Raw genomic sequence first — 26,132 nt, forward strand, 5'->3', positions numbered from 1 at the left:
AGTGTTGCAAAACCTGGAACACAAATAAATAAATCATCTGAAGGATGGGCTATTTCTAATGGTGGCATATCATTGTTCGTTAGAGTAAGAACTGAAAAGAGATGCATAATTACTTTGAAGTTGGTTTTTCACTGTCAGCTTTAGCCATTTGGTTGAATTTCTTTATTGAAAAATTATTTTTCTCTTTTTTATTGAACTAATTGAATATTTCAGAAGAATCCATTATATTTCTCCACTCTGAATATATCATGAAGCGAAGTCATTTGGTAGAATGGATGAAAAGGCGTTATGAGGATTTGAAATATGGCCGTAAGAACTGGCCCTTTGTGAACTTAATTATCCTGCTGTCTTCCATTTCTCATGTATTATTCTCAGGCTGGGCTGGCGGTGTCTTTTTCTGAAGGCAGTAAAATGAACTCGTTTCTTTGGGTGGCGAGGTGCATTCCAAAATCCTCAGGAAAAAGCCTCTCCCGGTTTATCTGCACAGGGTGGAGGAAATCAATGTCCTCTTCTTCAAAACGTAACGCTCCCTCACCAGTCCATTTGGCTCTGACAGTTTCCAAGGCCCACGGAGTACTGGGGCCTCTGGGTGTTCTCTGGATGTCAGGCAACACTCCCTCCTCCCCTTTTCTTCCCCTTTCCATCAGCAACCGGGAGCCCATGGGACACTTTGCATAATCAGATACCAGAACCACACCTGGTCAGGTCTGTGCCTAACAGTTCTTCATCGATTTCCCATTTCAGTGGGAAAAAGCCTCAATTTGCGCAAACTCCCAGGACATGGAGCTAGAAGAGTACGGCTTCTTCCTGTGAGCTTGCTGGGGTGGAGAGGATCTGTGTCCGCAGGGGCTCTGACTTCCTAGCGTTAGGAGTTGGAATGGCTTCTTAAAGATGAACCTTTCCAGCAGGTGGGGCTTCGCCTGGCTTGTGTTCCCCTTTGAGAGTCTGCTGAAGGTCAAGGCCCCTGGGTTTGCAGGTAGCAGAAGTGCAGCCAAGCCCAGGTCAGGGGCACGTTTAGAGCAGCTGGTCGAGATAGCTTTATGTATGGTGAGGCTGGGGCCCAGGCAGGTTAGGACTTGCTCAAATTAACCTGGCAAGTCTTAGGCCCCTTTCGCTGGAGCAAGTGTAAACCTATTACGTAACTTGATGCGTGCAGCCTCTCATTCCAACCATGAGAGCAAACTCAAGTCCCGAGGCCTTGAGTTGGGGTTGCTATTACTTTTAAATAATCATCTGGTGTTTAAAGCCCCATGTCCATCATGCTAGCTGGAGCTGCTGACCTATCTGGGACGCTGTCCCCAGGGTGGGGGCTGGGGTGGGCTCTGGGCTTATTGTCTGTGCAGAAGGAAGAACTAAGGAGCCAAAAGTGGTCCTGGAGTTGTGTGACTCCTTCCAAGGGTTGGCAGCGGTGGGGCTCCATGGAAGCTGATCTTCGGACTAGAGCGGTCAGTGGAGCAGAGCCTGGACACCAGATGGCTTATGTGTAACGAGGCCTTTGGGCTCTGGCCTTTGTCCTGGCTCCTGGGAGGGTGATGGAGACAACTTCTAAGTCTCTGGAATTTTCAAAGTGATAGGCGTGTCCTGTAAAATTATCATCTGCTCTTTAAACATTGGTTTTCACCACCGTTTATGGTGGCCCTAGAGAGGGAGGGGAGAGGAGAGGAAGGAGAAGCTTGGGAGCGGGGCCTGGTTAGAGGAATGGGACCCTGTGGATACTGGTGACCTGTGACTCAGTCAACCTAGGGTCCAGCCCTGCAGTGCCAAATCCCAGCTCAGGCTCAGAGCCCGGTGACTTGGGGTGCAGTGTGAGAGCCAGGACTCAGCCCCCAGGAGTATCACCAGATACCAGTGTTCCTCCTGCATTTGAGGTGGGGCTGGAGGAGCTACAGGCTTTCCTAAGGACAGGCTCTGGTGCTGCATGACTGGAAACCCCAGGGCAGCTGGTTCTGATGATCCAGGTTAGGCAGAGGCAGGCAAATGAGATGGGGGTGGAAGGTGGGGGGAGCATACATACATGGAAGGAAGGTTCCGGAAAAGAATGCATGGCACTCCAGAAATGCTGTGCTGTGCACATTTTGCAAGCAATTTGATGGGACTCTTTTAAACACCGCTTGATTTTAACTTGTAGGATAAAATTGAAAGCCTGGTTGATTCTCAGTGCACCATAAAGCATTTGGTAAAAAATATAGGCTAAGTCTTTATCATCAGAGCTTCTTCACACGTCGGGAGGGTTGCTCACCTGTCTTCAGTGCTGTAAGGAACTGGGAGTTTCTTTTAACCAGTGGCGGCCTCTGGATTGAACTTGTTTGTGAATACATTGTGGTTGTGGCATGCACAGTGTTCAATTTTTACTTTAATTCCTAATGGCCTCTGGTGGAGCCTGTGCTCCCAGCTGACCCTCGTGGCTTCCGCGGCAGCTTCTGCAGGTGTGTGAGTTGGCATCGCCGATTCTCTGTTTCCTCCTTACATGAGTGGACTAGTGTAGCTTTTCCTTCATTTCTCCATTTCTGATCTTTGGCTCTTTCCTTCCTCCTAAGAATGCCACTCAGTTGCCCATTATGTCTCTTCTTAAGATGGAGCCTATTTTTCTACATGGCTAGTTTTATAGGCATCACATTTAAGGTTTGAGATAAATTCACGAGCTAAAAAGAGCCTCTTCCCCCTCCAAAGTGGATGTTGTGGTAGCAGTTATCGTGGGGAAAACGAGCTAGGAGCCCAGCTCCCTGCCAGGGTGGGATGGGTCTCTTTCCTCCTGTGGCACTGACAAGACAAACTTTCTGTATAGTAGGGTTGGCAGTTCTGTTGGGCAGCAGTGTGAATAGATGTAAAGTGCTATTTTAATTCCCCCCTAACCACAGCCACACCAAAAGACATTTTCAAACAAGGAGATGAAGACTTGAAGTCAGAGACATCTGGAAACAATGCCTATTTAAAATTATTTCCGAAAATAATTTTAGGAATAGTGACTTGCCCTCTAACCCATTTTCAGAGAGGGCCTGCAGTTTTTTTTTTTTTAAGGAGGTACTGGGGATTGAGCCCAGGACCTTGCACGTGGGAAGCAGGTGCTCAACCCCTTGAGCTACACCTGCTCCCCAAGGGCCTGTCACTTTTAGCTCCCTCCAGTCTCCTCCCTGCCCAGCAGCTGCAGCCACCGGCTTCTTCCCCTTCCCCAGGCACGCCCAGGCCGTGCCCGCCTGCCTCGGGGCTCTCGTGCCCACTGTTCCTTTTCCTGGTACACGTTCCCCTCCCCCACAGGTTATTGCTCGGCTTTAAAAAATTGTGGTATGTATTAAGATATAAATGTAAAATTTAAATTTATAGATATAAATATATACAGAACATGAAATTTGCCACTTTTAACTATTTTTAAGCGTACAATCATGGCATTAATTATATTCCCACTGTTGTATATCCATCACCGCTATTTATTTCCAGAACGGTTTTCATTACCCCAAATAGAAACTCTGGACCCATTAAGCAGTGAGTCCCCACTGCCCTTCCCCGCGGCCCCTGGTCACCTCGAATCTACTTTCTGTCTTCATGAATTTATAGGGCCTGCCACTTTTGATTGAAGAGCCCTCCAAGGTTCAAATCTTGGTGGATTATTCATTTTGCTTCCAGCCCTCATGCTGTCAGACAAAGGCAAGAAATGGGGACGGGGTCACCCTTTGCTTTCCTCTGGACCTGAGGGACTCGATCGCTGGCTTTAGAGGGCTGAGCCGTGGAGGGCTCCGGCTTCCCGGCATTGGCCCCGCAGCCTGTCCCACCCCAGCCCGAGGCTGCTCCACCCACACGCCGGTGGTTTACTCTACCTCTTCACTCCCTCGGAGCCCCGAGCTGCCCGTCCCTCTCCTGCCGGGACTTCTCCAGCCGCTGCCCCCAGCTGGACACGGGCTGGTCGGCTCCCTGCTGTGTCCCTGGGCATTGCAGCTCCAAGTTGAGTGGGAAGAGCTGGACCACTTGTACCGGAGGCAGGATAATGCGGCTGCCAAGAAGTGGGATCCACGAAGAGAAGCTGAGCAGCTGCTGCTGAAGGGTCCACGTTCCCCAGAGGGGCTGTGGGCCGGGAGCGTGAGACTCCTACCTCCTAGTCTCCCTTTGTTTTCCAGAAAAGGAGTGCCTGGTCCACAGCCCTCCAGCACCAGTGCGTCCCGTTTGGGAGCCGGGGCCTGCTTGCCACGGCATGCCCACGCCTCGCGCTCTCCGGGTACCGTGGATGTGGCTGGGATGCCTGCGCTGGAGCCTTCCACCTTAGCCGGAACCGCAGAGCCCAGCGTTTAGTGCCGAGGCGCTCGTGGTTGGCATCAGGCACTGGTAGAAGAGGCCAAGGCTGTCTCCCATGATTTCCTTCTCGAAATGACTCACAATATATCGCTTTTTGCAGAAGGCCTGCAGAACTGAAGCCAATACCCAAAGAAGCGTTGTTCACTCGGGGCTCTCAGGCTTTGCTCTGATGCTGTGAGAGGAGATGTCGAGGGACACAGGGTTTTATTAAATCACAGGGACTTTATTTTATTCAGGATCCTGACCAAACAATTTTCACTTAGCCAAAAAGCACTGAGAGTTTTCTGACAGGTTCCATTATTCACGAGCTGTGTATATAAACTTTATATTTTGTCATTACAAGACATAACTAAAAACATAGCATAATCCTAATTAAAAAATATATATCACTAGGAAAAGAGTAGAAGACATTATCTCAAAATCTAAATAGTGATTTTCTCTCCAGGTAATTAAGTTTAATGAAAAGGATATTTTTCTCCATTTTTAATTTTCTTTACAATAATCATGATTACTGTAATAATCAGAAAAGGAAATGTTAAACTGAAAAGTTATACAGGGATTTAAAAATATTTTCTCTAATTCTGCTTTATTTCTCTTCTCTATTTCAATGATTTAGTGATTTTTCTTTAAATTTTTATTTATTTATTTATCTATTTATTTATTTCTCTCCCCTTCCCCCGGTTTTCTGCTCTCTGTGTCCATTTGCTGTGTGTTCTTCTGCGTCTGCTTCTATTCTTGTCAGTGGCATGGGAATCTGTGTCTCTTTTTGTTGCATCAGCTCTCCATGTGTGCGGCGCCACTCCCGGGCAGGTGGACTTTCTTTCACACTGTGATTTTTAGTAAATTTACAGAATTTGTGCAACCATGAGTACAATCTAAATGTTCTGTTTGTGTCACACCCGAAAGAATGCTTGGGCCCATCTGTAGTAACGCTCCAGCTGTACTCCCAGCCCCTGGCAACTGTGTCTGTCTCTTTCGAACTGCCTGTTCTGGACTTTTCTATCAATGGAATCATAAGGTATGTGACCTTTTATGTCTGCCTTCTTTCACTCAACATAATGTTTTTGTTTTTTTAAAATTTTTTATTGTATTTTTTGGAGGATACATAGATTACAAAAAATGTTACATTAAAAAATATAAGAGGTCCCCACATACCCCACACCCCACCCCACCCACTCTTCCCACATCAACAACCTCCCCCATCACTGTGGCACACTCATCGCACTCGGCGAACACATTTTGGAGCACTGCTGCACCACATGGATTAGAGTTTACATTGTAGTTCACACTCTTCCCAAGTCCATTCAGTGGCTTATACCATGATATATAACGCCCTTCATCAGTCCCTGCAATACCACTCAGGACAACTGCAAGTCCCGAAAATGCTCCCATATCATACCTCTTCTTCCCTCTCCCTGCCCTCAGCACCTATAGTGGCCAATTTCTTCACCTCAATGCTACAGTTTCTTCCATTACTAGCCACAATAGTTCTATAGTAGAATCCCAGTTTTGCTACAACATGGCTGAACTCCAAAACATTGTGTTGTGGTCAACGTAATGCTTTTGAGTTCAGCCATGCTGTAGCAAGAATTAGTACTTTGTTCCTTTTTATTGCCCAGTAGCATTATTCCATTGGGTGGGTGGACCACAGTTTATTCTCCATTCCCCAGTTGGTGGGCACTGGTCGTTGCCCTTCTTGTCGACTCTGAGTGACGCTGCTGTGACCGTGTTCACTCTAAGGAGCAGGTTCTCACGTGCCTCTGGACTAGCAAGAGAAGACTCCGCGTGCCTCCCAGGAGAACCCCTTTTGGGGAACAGGGCCCCTGACACTGTCACGGTTGGATGGGCTGGTTTCGTAGAAGGTTTAGAATCTCAGGGAGGACTTTCCCAAGCCACCTCTGGGAAACCCAGGAAAGCAGATTTCCTAGTCGCTGGTCCCAGACCGTTCCAGAGCTGGGCCTGGAGGCGTGCGGCATGTCTTCAGGATGCACTGTGGGAGTCCCGAGAGGAAGTGGTTTTTGTGGGGGATAATGTGTGACGTGAGGTTGCCTGCATGAATAAAAGGTAGAGGGGCAAACAGGAAGCCCATTTCTGAGGCCCCTGGGCTCTGAGCAGCAGGACTGTTCTCAGTCCAGATACGCAATAGGTGCTTAATAGATGTGCAAATTCATTTGACGTTGCTTTGAAAAATCCAAACATGCGTCGCTCTTTCCATACTTAGTCACATGTGTTCACGTGTCCATGGGCGTCCACCCCTGTGCTGCTTCTGTTTTGAGGGTGGGGGCTGTGTCACTGTTGAATTCTCCCTTAGCTCATCGGGGGAGATGTGGGAGCCCGGGGCTAGCGCAGGAAGCCCTGGCCAGGGCAGCGAGAGGCCTGGGGCAGTGCCTCGGGGAAGTGGGGAGGTCATCGGAAAGCCCACTGGGAGACCCACTGGGAAGTCGGGCCCCTTCACGAGGCGCCAGAGTTCAGGAGTGGGCTACTGGCAAACGCTGCCCTCGCAGCTAAGTTTTGAGGCTTGTTTATAGTGCAGGGGGTGGAATCCTGTCTGTTTCTGTGATCCATTGAAACTTCAGCCAAGTATCTGTGAGGAAATAGCCACCAAATCTTCACTTCCCACCAGCAGGCTCAAAAGTCACCTTGGCCTTGGCTGTAACGTGAGCGTGAACAAGGTTTCTTCTCCATAAGGTGATTCTTCACGGTGTTTCGTTTATCTCTACGGTCGATTCAGTATAGCTTTTCAGCATCAGTCTTTTAAAATCTCCTTTAGCATGTGCCCCATAAGCTGAGAATCTCATTGCTTTTTAATTTATAAGCATTTTAGTGCTGTGTTAATAGAGATCTTGCCAGTTTCATTTTAGAAAGTATATATATTGAAATCATGTAATAGCAAACCGATAAAAATCCTGGTGGAAAATAGGTTTGGAAGGCATAATGTCAGGTTTCCTTGTGTAATACTTGATGTGGAACTGAAGTAATTATCAACAAAATTCAGACTCAGACATTGCTTTAGAAGGGACAAGCTGAAAAAAACACCGAACCGTTCTGGAAAAATTCCGCTTTCTGGCTTTTTGTTCCCATTTTACTGATTTTAGAGAAGAAGAAAAAAAAATAGGGGCAGAATTGCTTTGGAGGCCATGTTTAAACCTGGCGGTGCCCGCCTCCCCGCCAGTCAGCAGCGGCCGGCGGGGCCTCTTCCCTGGGCCTGGGCAGTGGTTGTGAGGCCCCCGAAGGCCGCAGTCCAGGGAGGCTGCCCTGGAAATGCCGGCAGAGTGGCAGCAACAGACACACCGGCATTGGCAGGAAGTCAGGTGAGGACAAAAAGCCCCGGAAGCCTGGGGCACGGGGCAGTGGTTTCACAGAAAGGAAGACCTCGGAATGGGCTAGAAATGAGAACGCTGGGAGAAGGTGGTTCTAGGAAGAGGAACCGTGTGGCTGTTTGGTGTGGGTGGTGAGAAGTTAGAAGACCTTTAAGCAGGAGAGTGGCTCTGATAAAGAGCAGAGGATGCTGGGAGCACAGGAAGGAATGGGCTCGTGTGGGGCGGGTGGGGCCCAGGGGCTCCTAAATGGGACCGTCCAGGAGATCTTGGAGGAAGCAATCGGGCAGGAGGAGTAGAGGCTGGACTTGGGAGCTGAACAGCCCGCAAGGATTGGGTTGGAAGTGACTGGGCAGGAGCTGCCGGGGAGGGTGCGGGTGTAGCTCGGACTGGGGTGGGTTCCAGAGGGGGGTGAGACACGAGATATGGCAGGATGACTGGGGCTAGTGCAGATGGGCACGGCTGGCAGTATGTAAATTCCAAAGGCTCTCCTTTCCCCAGCGAGGTTTTCAATGTGTCATGCTCAAGGTGGTGGATTTTGTGGGTCAAAGTGGAAAACGCCCTGCTGTCGGGCAAGCACAGCTGGCTGAAACCCCCATCCAGCCAGGGGGGAGCACGGTGAATTGATGCAGGTGGTGAAGGAGGCATTTCCTGGCTACTTATCCTATTGAGCATCCTACTCCAAATAAAATGCTCAGACCTCTGCCAGGGTGGTCATTGGATGACACTTATAGTCTGCCTTGGAAAGTGATGTTTTTGTGATAAGTTCAGAAAATCAATCTGTGATTCAGTTCAGGCCAGTTCATGTAAACATTTATTAGGTGCTTACTAGGTATCAGGGATTGTTCTTGAAACAACCCAGCAAGGCAAGCCCATCGCCCCCACTTTACAGGTGGGGAAACTGAGGCTGAGTTGGGGAGCTGACTGAGGACAAGGCCCTCATTCGCTCCAGGAAAATGGTGTGTGCACTGCTTCCAAATGGCTCTGATTGAAGCCTCTCTCTTATCAGATCTCAAGAGTACTTTTATTGGGCCATTTTGTCAGTGACAAAATTGTAGCTAGCACTTTCTACATGATTGATATTTTACTGGCACTTGAAATAATGAGGAAAGATGGCTGTGTCTCTAATTTATTTTTCTTCCTCAATTTATATAACAGCTGAGATAAGGGGTGTTAAACTGGCTTAATTGCATTGCCTTCATAACTCAGGTTCAATTTGATCCAAACTAGCATCTTTTAAGTAGACTCAATCTAAATAGGCTTACTGTAGCCTCCAAGCAGTCTAGAGCATGGTCAATTGATGAAAAGAGAAAGTGAGACCATAGACGGAAGCATCTTTTGAGGATTCAGATCCCTTCCACCCCCAGTTTGGGAGCTGTTGTAATTCAGTAGTTCAGGAGTCTTTTCACATGGAGATGGATGACGTTTTTTCCCTTCCGATTACTCTAAATGTGCTTTTTCACAATATTTCAATTTTGGATCAGCTAGCGTTATCAGAACATCTATCATATAAGGGACCGAGGGACTGAGGGAGGAGGCAGGTTGGGACATGATCTATCTAATCCTATGAGAAATCATTATTTTAGTCTTTTCCATTTTATTTCTCCAGCTGTTATGCTTGATTCTAAGTCTGTGCCTTCTTGGCCACTCACATCACACTTTTCACAGAAAAACTCACAACATACTTTAGACGAGTCTTGAAATCGTGCTGCTGAATTTAGTGCTCATTTGGCTTGCTTTTATGCCATCACTTGCCTATTCTTTTGAATGAAAATATGTCACTTTCGATAGTTGTGTAAAGACTCAATATGGACTCTGGAGATGGAACGGGCTTCCTGGTTCAACATACTTCATAGGCACTGAGCGTCAGGAAGAATTAGAAGGGAATCTTTCTCTTCTGTGAGCTCTCTGGATGGCGCGGCTGCTGGAACGAGGGCATGCGGGCTTACTGGAGCCCATCTTCCTGTTGTCTGCAGTTGGGATTTGGATCCTCTCTGAGTGGAGAGGGGGCCCATTCAATAACATAATGGGGATACCTTGAACCCAAAGTGATTTCAGAACAGGAGGGGGAATGAAAGATGAGCTGACAGGCAAGGAGGAGGCAGGAAGACCAGACGAAGGGAATCTGGGGCAGAGGATGGGAAACCAGGTGGCAGTAGCCCGCCCTGCCTTTCCTGCCCACAGCTGGCCCCAGTGGATTCCATAAGGCTTACAAGAAATTGCTTGTGACAGTTTTCAGCCCCCATGAGACAGTGAGACTAACATTTGACCTTTCTGGTGATTACCTGAGAATGAATGAGCATCACTCTGGGATTTGCCCAGTGCTAATTGCACCTGCCTTGCCCCTGCTGTCGGCACATTCCCGAAGGAATTCCACCCATAGTGCAGTCCAAATGGCCTCTCTCCAGCCTGATATTTTCCTTTACAGCATTTTTCTCTTTCTTTCTTAAGACAGACCAGCAATTCTGTGTTCACTGAAGTCTTTAATAAAAAGACTTCTTGGATTGTGAAGGCACTGTCGTAACCTTTACAGAAAATCTGGACCATATAATGTAAATGCTGATATTCATCTCTGAAGATAAAATGGCAAAGGCCTGCCAACACTCAGGTTCGTGCCAGATTAATCTAGGATTAAGGGCGTTACTCATCACATCGTTTAGCTACGGCCAGTCCTGCTTAAGCAAAACTAAAGCATTTCAGGCATATTGAGATACCAGGATTAATTTGTACCTCATTAAAATCGATAACAGTTTAAGAAAAGCGCCTTGTATGTCCTTGAGGATGTTCTGGGTTGCAATTGAGCTTCCATTCCTAGGAAGGGGCTCAGGTGTTTGGTGTTTGTTTTTAAACCACAGAAATCATATGTAACCTGGGCATTAGCATTATTACTCTAGAATCTATCTAGATTCCTATTCTAGATCTATCTAGAATCAGTCTAGAATCTAGACTGACTTTGGGGCCCTAGGCATGGAGGTCCGAAGGGCTCTTTGTCCCAGTGAACCTTAGAGAGCTTTCCAGGCCTGCTTCCAACTGGCTGTTTACGTACCTGCATCCCCTTTTGGCTTCTAAATAGTACCTAAAAGAAAAGTTGCTTTTGGTGCTGGCTTATAATTGTTCTGAGCTGAATAAATAGAACTGTGTGAAGCAAGTTATGATGGTATTGCTTCTGCTTTTTGCAAAGTATAATAGGAAGTACAGAGTTGACGCTTTACTCTGTTCTCCCTGCAGAAATCCTGTCACTCGCCTTTCCTGGAATCAGCAGAGAAGGACTGTCCTTCCTTGGAATGCTAAGATACTGACTCTGTAGGGCTAAGTAGGTGCTGAGAGAATGCAGGGGCAGGCTCGGTGGGTGCTCTCTGTATAGCCAGGTACTTTTAAAAAAACTTTGTTTTGAAACGTTGAAGTGTAGTTTATGTATCATAAGCATAGAGCTTGACGAATTTTCACAGTATGCACACACCCATGTAGTCTAGGATTATAAGATCAACAAACTTGTCCATGAGGGTAAGCAAATAACCATGATTAGTTTCACCTGTTTTTGACTTTTCTATATAGGGAATCATTCAATATATACCCTTTGTCAACCTTCTTTTGCTCAGCATAGTGTGTGTGTGATTGACCTACGTTGTTGTGAACACTTGTGGTTCATTCATTCTTCTTGTATAGAGTCCATCGTGTAACTACACCACAATTCTACTTTAGTTGGGCATTTGGACAATTTCCAATTTTGGGCTATTATGAATAATGCTGTTATAAACATTCTGGTGCAGGTGCTTTGGTGAATACATGTACACATCTCCTAGGATTTATACCTAATTGTGAATTCAGCTCCGTGGTTTCTAAAGTGATTTGTACCAGCTGTGAATGAGAGGTCCAATTATTCCACGTCCTTGTCAATACTTGGTGTTTTCTATATTCTTATTTTAGCCATTTGGTAGGTGTGTAGTATCACATTGTAGTTTTGATTTGTATTTCCTTGATGATTAATGAGCTGAACATCTTTTCATATGTTTATTGGCCATTTTCAAATCTTCTTTTATGAAGTGTCTGTCAAGTCTGTTACCATTCTTCTTTGACTTGTGCTTTTTGCTTATAGATTTGTAGGATTAAAAAAATTTTTTTTTTGTATTATGAATATCTTCTTTCACTCTGTGGATTATGTTTCATTTTCTTAATGGTGTCATTTGGTGACCTGAAGTTCTTAATCTCTCTTTAGTGTGTGTGTGTGTGTGTGTGTGTGTGTGTGTGAGAGAGAGAGAGAGAGAGAGAGAGAGAGAGAGAGAGATTACTACTTTTTCTGTCCTGTATAAGAAATATTTGCATACCCAAGGGCATGAATGTGTTGTCAAGTTTTCTTCTAAAAGATGTATTACTTTGCCATCCAAATTTTGATCTACTATATTTAGAATTGATTATTGTGTATGGTGGAAGATAGAGGTCAGGATACCTTTTTTCATGTTTGTCCAGTGAACCCAGCACTATTTGTTGAAAAGGCTATGTTTTCTCATCTGCACTGTGATCAAAGTCAGGTCCCCGTGAATGTGGGTGTGTATTTCTGAACTCTCTGCGTGAAAATACCACACAGTCTTAATGCCTATAGCTTTCTAGTAGGTCTGGATATGTGGTAGTGTAAGTCCTCCAACCTTTTATTCAAGATTGCCTTGACTCTTCTTCGCTCTTTGTAGTTACATAGGAATTTCATTATCAGTATATAAAATTCTTCCCCTCCTTCTCTCACAGAAATCATCCTGGGATTTTGCTTGATCCTATATTGAATTCATTAGATCATTTGGAGAGAATGGACATTACAGTAGCATTGAGTCTTCCCGTCTATGGACATGGTATATCTCTCATTTTATTGAGGTCTTTTGAATTTCTCCTAGCAGTGATTTGTATTTTTGGGACAGATGATTTGAACACCTTTCTTTAAATTCATATCTTGGTATTTGGGTTTTTGATGCTATTGCAAATGGTATGTTTTTAAATTTTCTTTTTCCAATTGTTCGTCACTAGAATATAGAAAACAGTTTTTTTGGTATACTATCTTGTGTCTGATAACTTTTGATAAGCTCACTAATAGTTTGTCTGAAAATTCTTGCATCTTCTAGGTACACAGGAATAAAATTTTTGATGTTTTTTTCTTTTAATCCTTAAGCCTACTATATCTTTTTCTTGTCTTTTTTACTTTGACTGGTATCTATGTCTAGGAAAAGACTTCAGTGTTTCACCACTGAGCTAGATATTTACTGTAGCAGCAGTTCTTTTTCCTTGTCTTTGTAAACAGTTGTTTTTTTGTTTTAAAATCAGATTAAAGAAGACACTTACTTTGCTAAAAGTTTTTTTTATCCTGAATCAGTGTGGAACTTTGTCAAGTACAACTATTGAGATACTCATATATTTGTTGAGTTCACTAACATTTTGTCAAGAATTTTTCCAGCTATGTTCATGAGTGAGATTTGTCTGTCAATTTAATTTCTTGAAAGATTTTGTCCAGTTTTAGAATCAAACTTATTCTGGTCTTATAGAAAGAGTTGCTAAGTTCCTAAGGAAGAGTTTGTGCAAGATTGGTTTTTTGGTTCTTAGAAGTTTGGAAAAATTTAGTGAAGCAGTCTGGGCCTGTGGTTTTCTTTGTGGGAAGGGTTTTAACAACTTTTTTCCCCAAAAATATTGGGCTATTCAAGAATTTCTTTTTCTTCCTTGGTCATATTGAGAAATTGCATTTAGTTTGTCAAATTTATTGGCATAAAGTTGTTCACAATGTCCTCTTAACATTTTTAAAAAAGATTTATTTATTTATTCCCCCCCACCCTGCCCCAGTTGTCTGTTTTCTGTGTCTATTTGCTGCATGTTCTTTTTTGTCCGCTTCTGTTGTTGTCAGTGGCACGGGAATCTGTGTTTCTTTTTGTTGCATCATCTTGTTGTGTCAGCTCTCTGTGAGTGCAGCGCCATTCCTGGGCAGGTTGAACTTTCTTTTGCGCTGGGCAGCTCTCCCTACGGGGTGCACTCCTTGTGCTTGGGGCTCCCCTATGCGGGGACACACCTGTGTGGCACGGCACTCTGCGCACATCAGCACTGCGCATGGGCCAGCTCCACATGGGTCAAGGAGGCCTGGGGTTTGAACCGCGGACCTCCCATGTGGTAGATGGATGCCCTAACCACTGGGCCAAGTCCGCTTTCCCCTCTTAACATTTTAAAAATATGTTTTTATTACAGAAGTTGTGAACTTACAAAACAGTCATGCATGTGTGTAGAATTCCCATACAACAACCTTTCACCAACATACCATACCATTGTGGAACATTTGTTACAGGTTATAAGATAATATCATCGGACCTTTACCACTAACTGTCCTCTTAACATTTGATGTCTATAATGATGTTTCCTTTTCATTCTGATAGTAATGTTCCCCCTTATCCATCTTACTATGAGTTTGCCAGCTTTATTCATCTTTTTAAAGAACCAACTTTTGTCTTTATTTTTTCTTCTATGTTTCCCATTTTTCTAGCTTCTTGAGGTGGGAGATGTATTCTTTACTTTTTCTAACATATTCATTTACGGCTATAAGTTTCCCTCTGATCATTACTGTGGCTGCATCCATAAATGTTGATATTTCATATTTTCATTAAATTCACATATTTTCCACTTAACATCGTTTTAACACATGGAATACTTAGAAGCATATTGTTTAATGTTTAAGCAGTTGGGCTATTAAAAGACAAACACACTAAGAGTTCACGCTTGCTCAATAATGCCTCAGCCATCCTGGGTCTTTTCACTATACCCGTGGCTACTAATGTCCTTCCCCAGTAGTGAATCTCTAAGCTGTCCCTGTCAGATAATGTACCCCAAGCAGAGCTCTGTCCAGTTTCATGGGGATGCCAAATTCAAACAAACCCTACCCTCCCAGTCGTATACCTGATTGACTAGCCACTAAAACTCCATCCCTAGGATGGGGTAAGAGGCATATCCCCATGACATGCCTCTTTGTCTCCCCACCTGCTCGGTTGAGCTCATGCTCCTGACATGTTCCCCACGTGGCCCTGTGAGGCATGCTGCAACTCTGTCTCTGGCACCAGTGAGTATAACAGACTTTCTTTCATGTATCTGTCTCTCTCCTTCTCGCTGTACCCGATTGTCCATAATAAGGTCCCCATAAAACATGCGTTGTTTCTAGTTATATTTTGTTATTGATTCCTAGTTTCATTCCATAGTGGTCAGAGAACAGACTCTCAAGATGATTGTGGGTATTTTGAAATTTCTTAGAGCTTTCTCTATGGCTCTGCATTCGAACAACTTTGATAAAAATGTTCCTTGTGCACTTGAAAAGAATATGAATTGAGATGTTGAGTTCATTGTTCTATAAGTTAGTTGATTAGATTTGTTAATTGGATTGTTCATATCTTCTCTTTACTGGCTTTTGTTTGTACCATCAGCTAATGAGACAGATGTATTAAAGTGTCCCATAATAGTTGTGGATCTATGTATTTCTCATTTAAGTTTTCTCTGCTTTGTATATTTGAATATGTGCTGTTGGATGCATATAGATTCTGTCATTATGAAATGCCCCTTTATCTCTAATAATGTTTCTTGCATTAAAATATACTTTCATGATTTTTTGAGTTGATTAGCATTGTTGAGATGTATTTTTTTCTCTCTCTCTACTTCCATCCTTTCTTTGTTCTTTTATTTAAAATGAGTCTGCTGCAAGCAGCATATAGATTTTATTTTTTAACAATCTGGTAATCTTACCTGGAACAATTAATCCATTTATATTTTGCATTCAATTATGGTAGATTTGGATTTATATTTTCTTTCTTTCTTTGTTTTTATATTTGGACCATCCTTTTAATGTTCTTTTTCCTACTTTTCTTGTCTTTTTTTGAGATTAAGGAAATATTTTCCTTCCATTAACTTGTTATTTACATATCCTTTTTCTATTCTTGCAGTAGAATAAGATTACAATGTTCATTCTTGACTTATTACAGTGTAAGACAAAGTATTACACTGACATCTCCAATACAATTAGAACCTCAGTTTTAACTGCATTTATTGCTTCCACTTTGTGTTATTGTTGTCATGTATTTTAGTTCTGCAAGTATTTTTTAACTACTCAGATAATTACAACTATTGGTCTACCCACATACTTACTCTATTTTTATTTATAGGTTTTACATTTCCCTGTCTCTCTGGGATCATTTTCCCTCTGTCTGAAATACTGTTAGCCTGCTCACAAATATAAATCCTCATTTTATTGTCTGAACAAGTCTTTAATTTGCCTGTTTTTTTAAAGGAAGATTTTGAGAGTTATAGAACTCTCGGTAAGTGTTACATTTTAAGGACTGAAGGAAAGGTTATGCCACTGTCTTCTGACTTTCATCATTTCTATTTAGAAGTCAGCCATCAGCCATACTGTTGCTCCTTTGTATGTAAATGCCTTTTTTCCTTTTTCTCAGAATGCTTTTAAGTTTTGATCTTTGGCTTTGGTTTTCATCAGTTTGACAATGATATTCTGAGTGTGTTTTTCTTCAAATTTATTCTGCTTGTGGCTTGCTCAGATTCTTGAATCAGGGGGTGGATATTTTTCAGAGGTTTTAGAAAATTGCTGGCCATTATGTCTTCAGATATGTTTTCTGCTCCATTATCTTTCTCCTATCTCTCTCAGATTCCAATTTTATGTGTACTATACTCTTTGCATATGCCCCAGTTGTTTCTTAACTTCTTACCCCCTTCCCCAGCACCCCAACACCCCATTCTTTATTTTACCTTGCTTTCACTTTAGGCGTTTTATATAGGTTAATATTCCAGGTCAATAATCCTTTGTTCTTCTGTTAAATCTACCTATTGAATTCTTAATATCAGATGATAAGTATTTCAGTTCTAGAATGTGCATTTGATTCTTATTCCAAGTATCTGATGAGATTCTCCATATTTTAATCTACATTTACTTGAACATATTAATTATAGTTATTTTAAGTCCTTGTCTGTGAATTCAAATATCTGGATCTTCTGTAGGTCTAATTTTTCTCTTGATCGTCACTTTTAATTCTCACCTCTTCATAGGTCTGTGCATTTTTGTTGTTAAGTTGGGAAATATGTCTAAAAGACTGTAAAAACTCCAGACAATATACTCCACTATGAAGGTTTCTCCTCTTTTACATTAGCAAGATAGAATGAGAACTTGTCTCATCAGTTCAGTCAGGGATGGAGATTGGTCTGGTAGGACTGCAGGTTTAGCAAGACTTGGTCAGTCTCTGGTTTACCCCTGCTGCTAGGCATGGCCCTGTAAGGATTTTGATTGAGAGCCCAGAGTTCTTAGCCCTGAAAGCCTCCAGGTGATCCAGCCATTCCTTTTCAAAGTTGCCAGTCCAGCTCTCCAACATTCCCATATCCCACCTCACTCCTTGTATGTTCAAAAGCTGGCAGATGTCTTCAATGAGAGAGAGACTGTGTGCTTGAGGCAATTTCACTTCCTCTGGTGAGACTCTAGATTTCACTCTGTCCTTTAGAAGACAAATGTCCTATGTGTTTAAAGCTTCTCAAGTTGCCCCTCTGTCATGCCAATTTACACATGATGGTTAAAAGCTTTTCTGATTTCTTTCCCTCATTCTAGGCTCTCTGTCTTGGCCAAGTTGGATCCTCACCCACAATTTAAAAGAAAAAATGGCTGGCTGTCTTGTATTCTTTTGAGAAGGGTTCTTCCCCCTCTGGTATTTTGGTTATCTAAACTCCACTGCTGCTGAAGCTCTCTGATGCCTTTGCAATGAAGACTTTGTAATTTATCTGTTTTTTTTTGAGTTATGCAGTGGGGATGTTTGTCTACCACAGCTTACCTGGAAATTCCTGCAGCCATATATTTTACCTTCCTCTTTTGTCATAAATTCCTGAGTTTGGAGAAAATCAATTTATTTTGCTTTTACTTTCCTAATGTTATATGACAAGTCTCTAATCTTTCATTCTATCAGATAAATCGACTTTCTATAAAATTAATAAAAACAGAAGTTCCCTTTGGACCGTTAACGTTGATGTAATAGGCCAGTGTTGGTTTCCCCTGATCAAACACAAAACCTAGAGATAAATTTTCAGGGAGTGACAAAAGAGGAGCCTTCAAACAAAAGTTACTCTGATTTGTGAGGTCTTTTAAATTAATCTCTTTTTTGTTCTAAGCCTTTTGGGTCTTGTTCAAGATTATCACCTGCAACAATGATCTGTACAGTCCTGCCAATCTGTTTTCTGTTTACCAGGACATCTTTAGGGACATTTCAGTCTTTTTGGAAACATCTGTGACACCAGATTTTGAATTTTTTTGTCTTATATTAGTATTAATAGAGTTGGACAAGAAGTAGATTTCCAGCTGTATTTTCCTCACATCGTAGGAGGATCATGCTTGGCTCCACTCTCTCCTTTTTATAGCCCCCATTGCGGGTGTGAGTAACATTTATCAAACATTTAATGTGGCTTTTCATGGAGACTCTAGAGGGTACGGCACTTCACTTTCTCAATTCTCACAATAATCTTCTAAGCAGGACTTATGTTCCTCGTTTTACCGAATTAGAAACTGAGCCTCAGAGTCTGAACCGTTTTCTCAGTCAGGCAGCTGGAGAGTATGCACGTGTGCTGGGTATCCAAAAAACGTAGATGAGACTGTTTCCTCAACAGGAACACCTGGTTGTAAGATATGATGGTTCTGAATGGACTGTAAGTGCTTTCCTCAAAATGGGGTAGCTAATAAGCGGCACGGTAGAACTGTAAACCTTCCGGATCAGAATGATAAATGGTAATGATGCAGGAAACCAAAGGTAGGAAAATGATATCCTGATGATGCTACTGCTTCGAGAAAGTCAACTACATTCTGTGTTTACTTCCTAATGTGCATGCTGTGATTTAGCTTTCCATGATATTTGTAGACAAGATGTACACCCACTAAGTATCGCTGAACTGATTGATCACTGTTTGCCTGGAGAGAAGGCTCTCGCTTCTGGCGAAATTAAATCGCACTTCATTCCTAGTTGGTTTTTACCCTGGACTAATATGCGTAAAAATATTTCACCAGGCAATGGTAACTGTATGATTTGCTGTTTTTCATCTTTTCTTCATGGCATTCTTAGCTGAGAGTTTTCTCTACAGGTACAGGTACTTTCACATTTCACACTGCCTGGAATCAGCACATCATTTGACCCGATTGAAACTTGAAAATTGGAGGGCATTTTACATGTTCTTGGCTTATTGTCATCATGGTCTATGCCCTCAGTGCTCCTCTCTAGGCCTGCTGCTTCTGGAAGGCTTCTCTGTGGCTGGCCCCCAGCTCTTGCTTGGATGACACCCTAAGCAGAATCTCCTCACCTCTATTCCAGTCCTCTATGGTCAGCTTGTCATGAGATGCCACCTCAACGTCCAGCACTAGAACCACAGGGGAACGGAGCCTCTGAAACCAGCTCCCCTTTCCTGATCCTGGTTTCTGGACTAGCCAACATCGTATCGGCTTTCTCTGCTCACAGCAGTATGGGCCTTTTGCAAAGCTTTATTCTTGTTTCCAGATGCTTTCTCGAGGATCCTTTCTGCTCTGTTTCTATTTCCAGCAAGGTAGGGAAATCCTTGATCTTCAAAGACGATGCCTGCTTCACGGGCTCACTCCACCCAGACCGACCTCCCTGCCTGGGGCTAGGCCCTGTTCTCTTACCTTGCTTTCTGCCTGGTTCTGCCATCGTTAGTCCCCCGTCTGCTGCTGGAGGGGAGGCCTTTCCAAGGCCCAGACCTTGGTCAGGCGGCTCTCCTGGCTCAGCACATAGAGAATGCCTGCTGGGGGTTAGCCGTGGTGACAGGTGCTGGGCACTGCACAAAAAACCCACCTGACTGTAGCGCTTTCTAACACCTTTCTCTGCCCTTACCTTTGTACACATGGGACCTACCAGTAAAGCTGGGCAACTTTTCAGTTTCCCACGTATCCACATTTCAGGCTTCTACTAGAATGCCCTGCCTTTTCTCAGTGCATCTTCCTCACTTGGCCCAGGTGTCCCTCCTTGACTCCCCTGCAGGCTCGTTGTGTGGGCTTAGCTCCATCAGACTTTCATGCCACTCTACAGTGGGCATCTGCTTCTTGCCTTAACTGACTCCCGAACTCACTGAATGCAAGGACGACGGGTTTTTCATCTCTGTCTCCAGACCAAGCAAAATTTCCAGTCTACTCTTGGTTGACGAATGTCTGGGTGCTGTTTGCATTGTGTTGCTTCCCTCCTCAAGTACCTGGGGGGGTCCATAGGCTATTTTCTCCATCAAATGACTCATCTGGCTTTTGAGATATTTTGAACACATGACTTCAATATCTTCCTCCAAATGGATTTCCGCACACCTGCTCACAGTGGGCATGGCTCTTCTCTTTCCTTACCTCCAGGGCCCCTTCTAGTTCTAATTCGGCTTTACCCTCTTCTGCACCTCTTCTCCACCTCCTGACCCTGCCACCCATCCAGATCCTACCTGCCGTTTGAGGGGTTTGCCTTCATAGCAAAGCCCTCCCAGTCTCCTCTGTGCCGGCCTGAGAGCTCACTTTGTAGACACACGCCCTCCTGCTGGGTTTGGGTTTAGCACCCAGAGACTCGGTCTGAGAAGTCTTGGTTTACCGTTGTACTTGAGTGTAATGATGGGCACATATCAAGAGCACTATCAATATGCATTTTGATATTTAGGATTTAAAAAAGCATCTTTAGCTATGGCTTTTAAGAACACTAGAACAAAATTTCTTGTGTGAGGGACACAATAGGCACCTCAGCTTAATGACATGTCCAAGACCCCAAACCCGGTCTCCCCATCTCACTTCATGGCAAATGGGGTCAGCTCTGTGTTCAAGGCACACAGAACATCTCCAGGACTGGCCCCTTCTCGTGCCTGCTCTGTTAGACCTGGGTTGACGTCACCACTGGGCCAAGGTTATCACAGCAGCCTCCTAGGAGGCCTCCCCACTTCTGCTCCTGGCTTCTCCAGGCTGATCCCAACAAAGCATGGCTGAGCCTCATGGCTCAGAGTTTGGCAGTGGTTTCCCATTTCACGCAAAGTAAAAGCCGAGGATGGGTTGAGGGCCCCCGGGACCCTAGCCGAGCCCTGTTGGCCTCCTGGCTCCCACTTAGATGATCTCAGAGCTCCCATTCCCACTTCCTTCCAGTCTTTATTCAAATGCCACCTACCCAATGAAGCTCACCAGGGCCACTTGTTTAAAACTGCTGTACCCTCTGACATTTGCTGCCCTCCTTTTCCTGTTTTCTTTTTTCCAAGTAGCATACTGTATAGTTGACCTAATTTTCTTCCTTTGTTTACTGTAATATAAGCGCCATGTGGGCAGGCTTTCTTTGGTCTATTTACTTCCACTCCCAGCATCTGGAACAGGGCCTGGCACATGGATGTTGCACTATTAGTTTTTTAATAGTGCAGACCGGGGATTGAACCTGGGACCTAGTACATGGGAAGCAGGCGCTCACCCACTGAGCCACACCCACTCCCTCCACTGCTAGTTTTTGAATGAACGGTGACTGCTCTGTGCTTGCGCAGCTTCTAGGTGAGTGTGTCTGATGTCTTTCATAGTAGCATGCCATGGCAGGATCGAAGTCCTGGGAACATCTCAGTTGTCTGGGTCAGTGATGTCCTTGGGGAATTTAGTCAAAGGAAACCTCTCTGCAGAGGTGTGTCTGGCACCGGGACGCAGGGCAGCAGGACGACTGCTGATCTCGAACCGGGCCCAAGGTGGAGCTCGATGAGCTCACTGCCCCGACGGCTAACTCAGCGTCACTCACCTTCCCATAAAGACCTGAGAATTCCAAGATGGGGGATATTACCAGCGCACTGTGTGCAGTTGAAACACCTGTAAATGTTTGCTTTATCTGCCCCCCCCATTTATGTTCTTCCAAAGAATACCCCTAGGTGCATCAGTGTAAATGTAAAAATGGAGAAACATGTCTATAACTGAAAAGTAGCTATTGGAGGGCATTTCAAAGATCACTCACCACTGTCGATTGCCAGGAAGAGGGCAGTGTACACACTGTTGTGGACAAACGGGGACTCGCGGTCCAGCACAGCCGTGGTGTCCACGGTCCCGTTGATGGGGTTGATGTTCAGCCAGCCTGCTGGGTCCTTGTAAACAGAGTACCTGGAAAAAATCCCCAAACGAGGTCAGATGCCACTCAGACAGAAGGCAGGCAATGTCTGCTGTGTGTTGGGCCAGCTCCCATGCGGGGCACACGGCTGCTGGATGGTGGGGTCACGCAGAACCACATGCCCACACACCCTCGTGGCTGTAGTCGCCCTGTGCTCAGCGCTGCATGCATGCCGCTTTACTCCTCGTCGCACGCCTCTGAGAGGCACGCTCTGGCCATCTGCTCTCATAGTGGCACTGCCGAGTTCTCAGCCCCGCTCCTGACCCCGAGTCCGGTCTTGCTTCCTTTAGGCTTGGGGCACGTGTCTTAGGTGGGTCAGGCTGGGAGAAGGCTGCCGCGAGGCCCAGGCAGAGTACATGGCAGCTGGAGGGATCCAGGTAGCCCTCCCCGAGGAGTGGCACCGGAGCTAACCAGGTGGAGGGGATGGGCTATTGTTGCAGAATAAGAGGAGGGACAAGTCAGGAGGGGAGGAGGACATGCGCTAACAGAGAATGTAAACCTTTGCTGGCAGGCAAGTTACAGGAGGGCTCGTAGCCACGACCCCAGCTCCCAGGCCAGTGCTGGGTCCGAAGCAGTCGGTGGACCCTGGGTGAATGAAGGCTGGTTTAGGGAGAGCTGAGTGTGGGCACCACATCTGTGCTAGGTGTGCAGCTGTGCTTGGAACAGGCTTCTCTAGTGGAAGCTGAACATAAATGAGCTTGGACAGCCAAACTGGGCCAGATTGTGAAAGCATGAACCATTGCGGGAAGGGATAATGGGAAATCATCAAAAAATGTTACACAGTTTTCCGGGGGTGTGGGGTGGGAAGCAATTCTTTTATTAAGGTAATGCGTGCTCAAAAAGGTTCTAGCAGTGTAAAGGTTTAAAAGAAAGAAGTGAAAGTCTTCTCTACCAGGGAGGCTCTAATTGACCGTGCATCAGAATTCTTTGACCTCGGTGGCTTCAGTGAAGTGGGCTGTCCAAGTGCCTCATTGCCACGTGCTCCAGACACCTCTGCACCCAGGACACAAACATGCTGCTCAGTGCTTCTCTGCCATTCCCCGCCCATCTTCGAATAATAAAGCCTTGAAGAGATACGAGAACTTGATGGCTCATCTTTGCCTTGGGTCTGCTAGCTTTGGTTCTAAGGGTGTTTAAAACCTGATGTAGCCACCAGGCCTGCAGATCTCAACATGACGAGCTTGGAGCAAATCGCCATCCTAGTCGTCACAGTGGGAAAGCAAGCATTTCTGCATTCAAACTGAAAGGCATTCATACCTGCTGCTCAGCACCCAAGAAAGATACCTGAAACTGGAGATACTGGTCACCTTTCCATAGGCACATGCTGGGAGTTTAATACACTATCAGGTGGTGCTTCAAGAATCCATGTGTGTGCGGGAAGCGGATTTGGCCCAGAGTTAGGGCGTCCATCTACCACATGGGAGGTCCACGGTTCAAACCCAGGGCCTCCTTGACCCGTGTGCAGCTGGCCCATGCGCAGTGCTGATGCGCGCAAGGAGTGCCGTGCCATGCTGGGGTGTCCCCACGTAGGAGAGCCCCACTCGCAAGGAGTGCACCCTGTAAGGAGAGCCCAGGGCAAAAGAAAGTGCAGCCTGCCCAGGAATGGCGCCGCACACAGGGAGAGCTGACACAGCAAGATGACGCAACAAAAAGAGACACAGATTCCCATGCTGCTGACAACAACAGAAGTGGACAAAGAAGAACACGCAGCAGATACACACAGAGAACAGACAACTGGGGCGGGGGTGGGGGAAGGGGAGAGAAATAAAATAAATAAATAAAAAAAAAAGAATCCGTGTGTCCACCCATGCCTTCCAGCCCTGACCCAGTATGCTGCACAGGACCTATGTAGAGCTCGGAATGTACCTTGTCATTCTGAGTTTAAAGTAATGCCTAAATGGAACTAGAGGAAAAGATTCATTAGCACCAACCGTTGGTTAGGCTAGGGGTTAGATGGGTTTTGTGAAAACCTGATCATCAAATGCCATATTTACCTTGGGAAAATGCTTTCTAAGTTCCAGGTAACTGACTTGCTTTGTAATGTACCTTATTGCCAGTTAGGGACTCCCTCTTCTCCTGGGCATTTCCTTACAAAGTATCAAAGGCAACTTAGTTGCAAGACATCTGCATTTCTGTGGATTGACGTTTCCATGTAAGGCTTGCTGGCTGCTGTGGAAGTTACCAGAATGCTCAGGGAGCAGCTGGCACAGCCGCTTCATGTGGTTACATGGATGGACATTTGGGGGCACCAGCCTCCACCGCATGCTTGCACTTGGGTGAGCAGCTGTGCCCTACATCAGCCCAGGCAGCCCTTTGGCCTGGTGTAACCTCTCCACCCACCGCCGGAACGCTCCTTTGATGTGTCCATCAAACTATCACAGCCACGTATGGAAGCCCTGAACCGCCCCCCCTCCACTGCTTTTGGAAGATCGTCCAGTGCTTGCCTCTGTCTCACAGCCTTCCACCCTCTGACCTTGATCTCTGCCAGTCCTTCTGTGTTCATCTCAGACCTCTCCCTGCCCCGCCTGTTTGCAGCCCTGGGGAGATGCCAAGTCTGCACTGGGCTTTGCACCCCCTGCAGGTCTCTTTCCCTAGACCCTTGCCGCTCACGACCCAGCGCAATGGCAGTGTCCCCGAGGCCACCCTGGTTGAAGTCCTCGCAAGCCACTCTCTGCTCTGGGGAGACCACCCGCGTGCCTGGGCCTGCGGCAGCCTCCGCAGCCACCCTGGAGATCTTTGGGCTCCCCATAGGTGTTGGTGGCTCTTCTGTCACAGCATTTTAATTCCTGGAGAGGCACTCTGTCTTATGGCCCGCCCTCGTGAGTCTGGGTCACAAGAGAGGACACTCATGCCCCTGGATACAGCAATATGAAAGAGGATTACCATCTCACACCTTATACAAAGATCAACTCAAGATGGATCAAAGACCTAAATATAAGAGCCAAGACCATAAAAACCTTGGAAAGCAGTGTAGGGAAACATCTACAGGACCTTATAATAGGAAATGGATTCATGAATATCACACCAAAAGCACGAGCAGCAAAAGAACTAATAGATAAATGGGACTTCCTCAAAATTAAAGCCTTCTGCACCTCAAAGAAGTTTGTCAAGAAAGTAAAAAGGGAGCCCACACAGTGGGAGAAAATATTTGGCAACCATATATCTGATAAGAAACTTATAACTTGCATATATAAAGAACTCCTATATCTTGAAAATAAAAAGATAAACAACCCATTTAAAAAATGGGAAAAAGATTTAAACAGACACTTCTCCAAAGAAGAAATACAAATGGCTAAAAAGCACATGAAAAAATGCTCCAAATCTCTAGCTATCAGGGAAATGCAAATCAAAACTACAATGAGATACCATCTTACCCCCATAAGATTGGCAGCTATAAAAAAAACAGAAGAATACAAATGCTGGAGAGGATGTGAAGAAAGGGGAACACTCATCCACTGCTGGTGGGAATGCAGAAGGATCCAACCATTCTGGAGGACAGTTTGGCGGTTTCTCAAAAAACTAATCATAGATTTGCCATATGATCCAGCAATACCACTGCTGGGTATATACCCAGCAGAACTGAAAACAAGGACACAAACCGATATATGTACACCAATGTTCATAGCAGCATTGTTCACTATCGCCAAAAGTTGGAATCAACCCAAATGCCCATCAGCAGATGAGTGGATCAATAAAATGTGGTATATACACACAATGGAATACTACGCGGCTGTAAGAACAAATACACTACAAACACACGTAATAACATGGATGAATCTTGAGAACCTTATGTTGAGTGAAGCAACCCAGGCATTGAAGGACAAATACTACATGACCTCAATGATATGAAATAAACAAGCTGCCTCAGAGAGCTAGAGACTGAACGATAGGCTTACAGGAAATCGGGGGGTGGATGAAGGATGTGAGCCGACGTCTGCAGGGGTGGAATTTATGATGAGCTGGCGGTAAGTATGAACACAAAGAAGAGATAAAATGGGGGCAAGGGGTTGCTTTGGGTGGGGCTTTGTGGGTTTTAGGGGGGCTGGGGATGGGCGGATGGGTAATATTGCCTAAAAAGTGGGGGGAGGGAGGGGTAGCATACGAACACAGGAGAGTGTCAGGTGTTGGTTGAGAGTAAAATGCTGAGAAAATCGTATCAAAATATAATTAAGAGGGTTACCCGTTTAGGATGCTCGGAAGGGATGGTCTGATGCGGGACGGGCTCCTGGGGAATGTCTGAATGCTCATTTTGCCAGAGTGGGTGATACCATTGGGTAGAGACCCAAGTAGTGAGAGTGGGGGTGGACCCACATCCTGGGGAGGACTAATGCCATCAAATAGAGGGAACTGTATCTCTCGAGAGAAAGGGTGGCTCCCAGGGCATTGGGGCAGC

At 45.2% G+C, this 26,132-nt stretch overlaps 1 protein-coding gene across 6 annotated transcripts in view; it reads right to left on the reverse strand.

Moving 5' to 3' along the window:
* CDH13 (cadherin 13) overlaps positions 1-26,132 on the reverse strand; it is a 1,112,406-nt gene that overhangs the window by 27,385 nt on the left and 1,058,889 nt on the right. For all 6 annotated transcript variants that reach the window (XM_058279653.2, XM_058279651.1, XM_071209046.1 and 3 more), the window contains one exon: positions 21,590-21,732. In XM_058279653.2, coding sequence (XP_058135636.1) covers positions 21,590-21,732 — 143 coding nt within the window. The remainder of the gene's footprint in view (positions 1-21,589; positions 21,733-26,132) is intronic.

This window comes from Dasypus novemcinctus, chromosome 18, assembly GCF_030445035.2.
Source record: "Dasypus novemcinctus isolate mDasNov1 chromosome 18, mDasNov1.1.hap2, whole genome shotgun sequence".
NCBI classification, from domain to species: domain Eukaryota; kingdom Metazoa; phylum Chordata; class Mammalia; order Cingulata; family Dasypodidae; genus Dasypus; species Dasypus novemcinctus.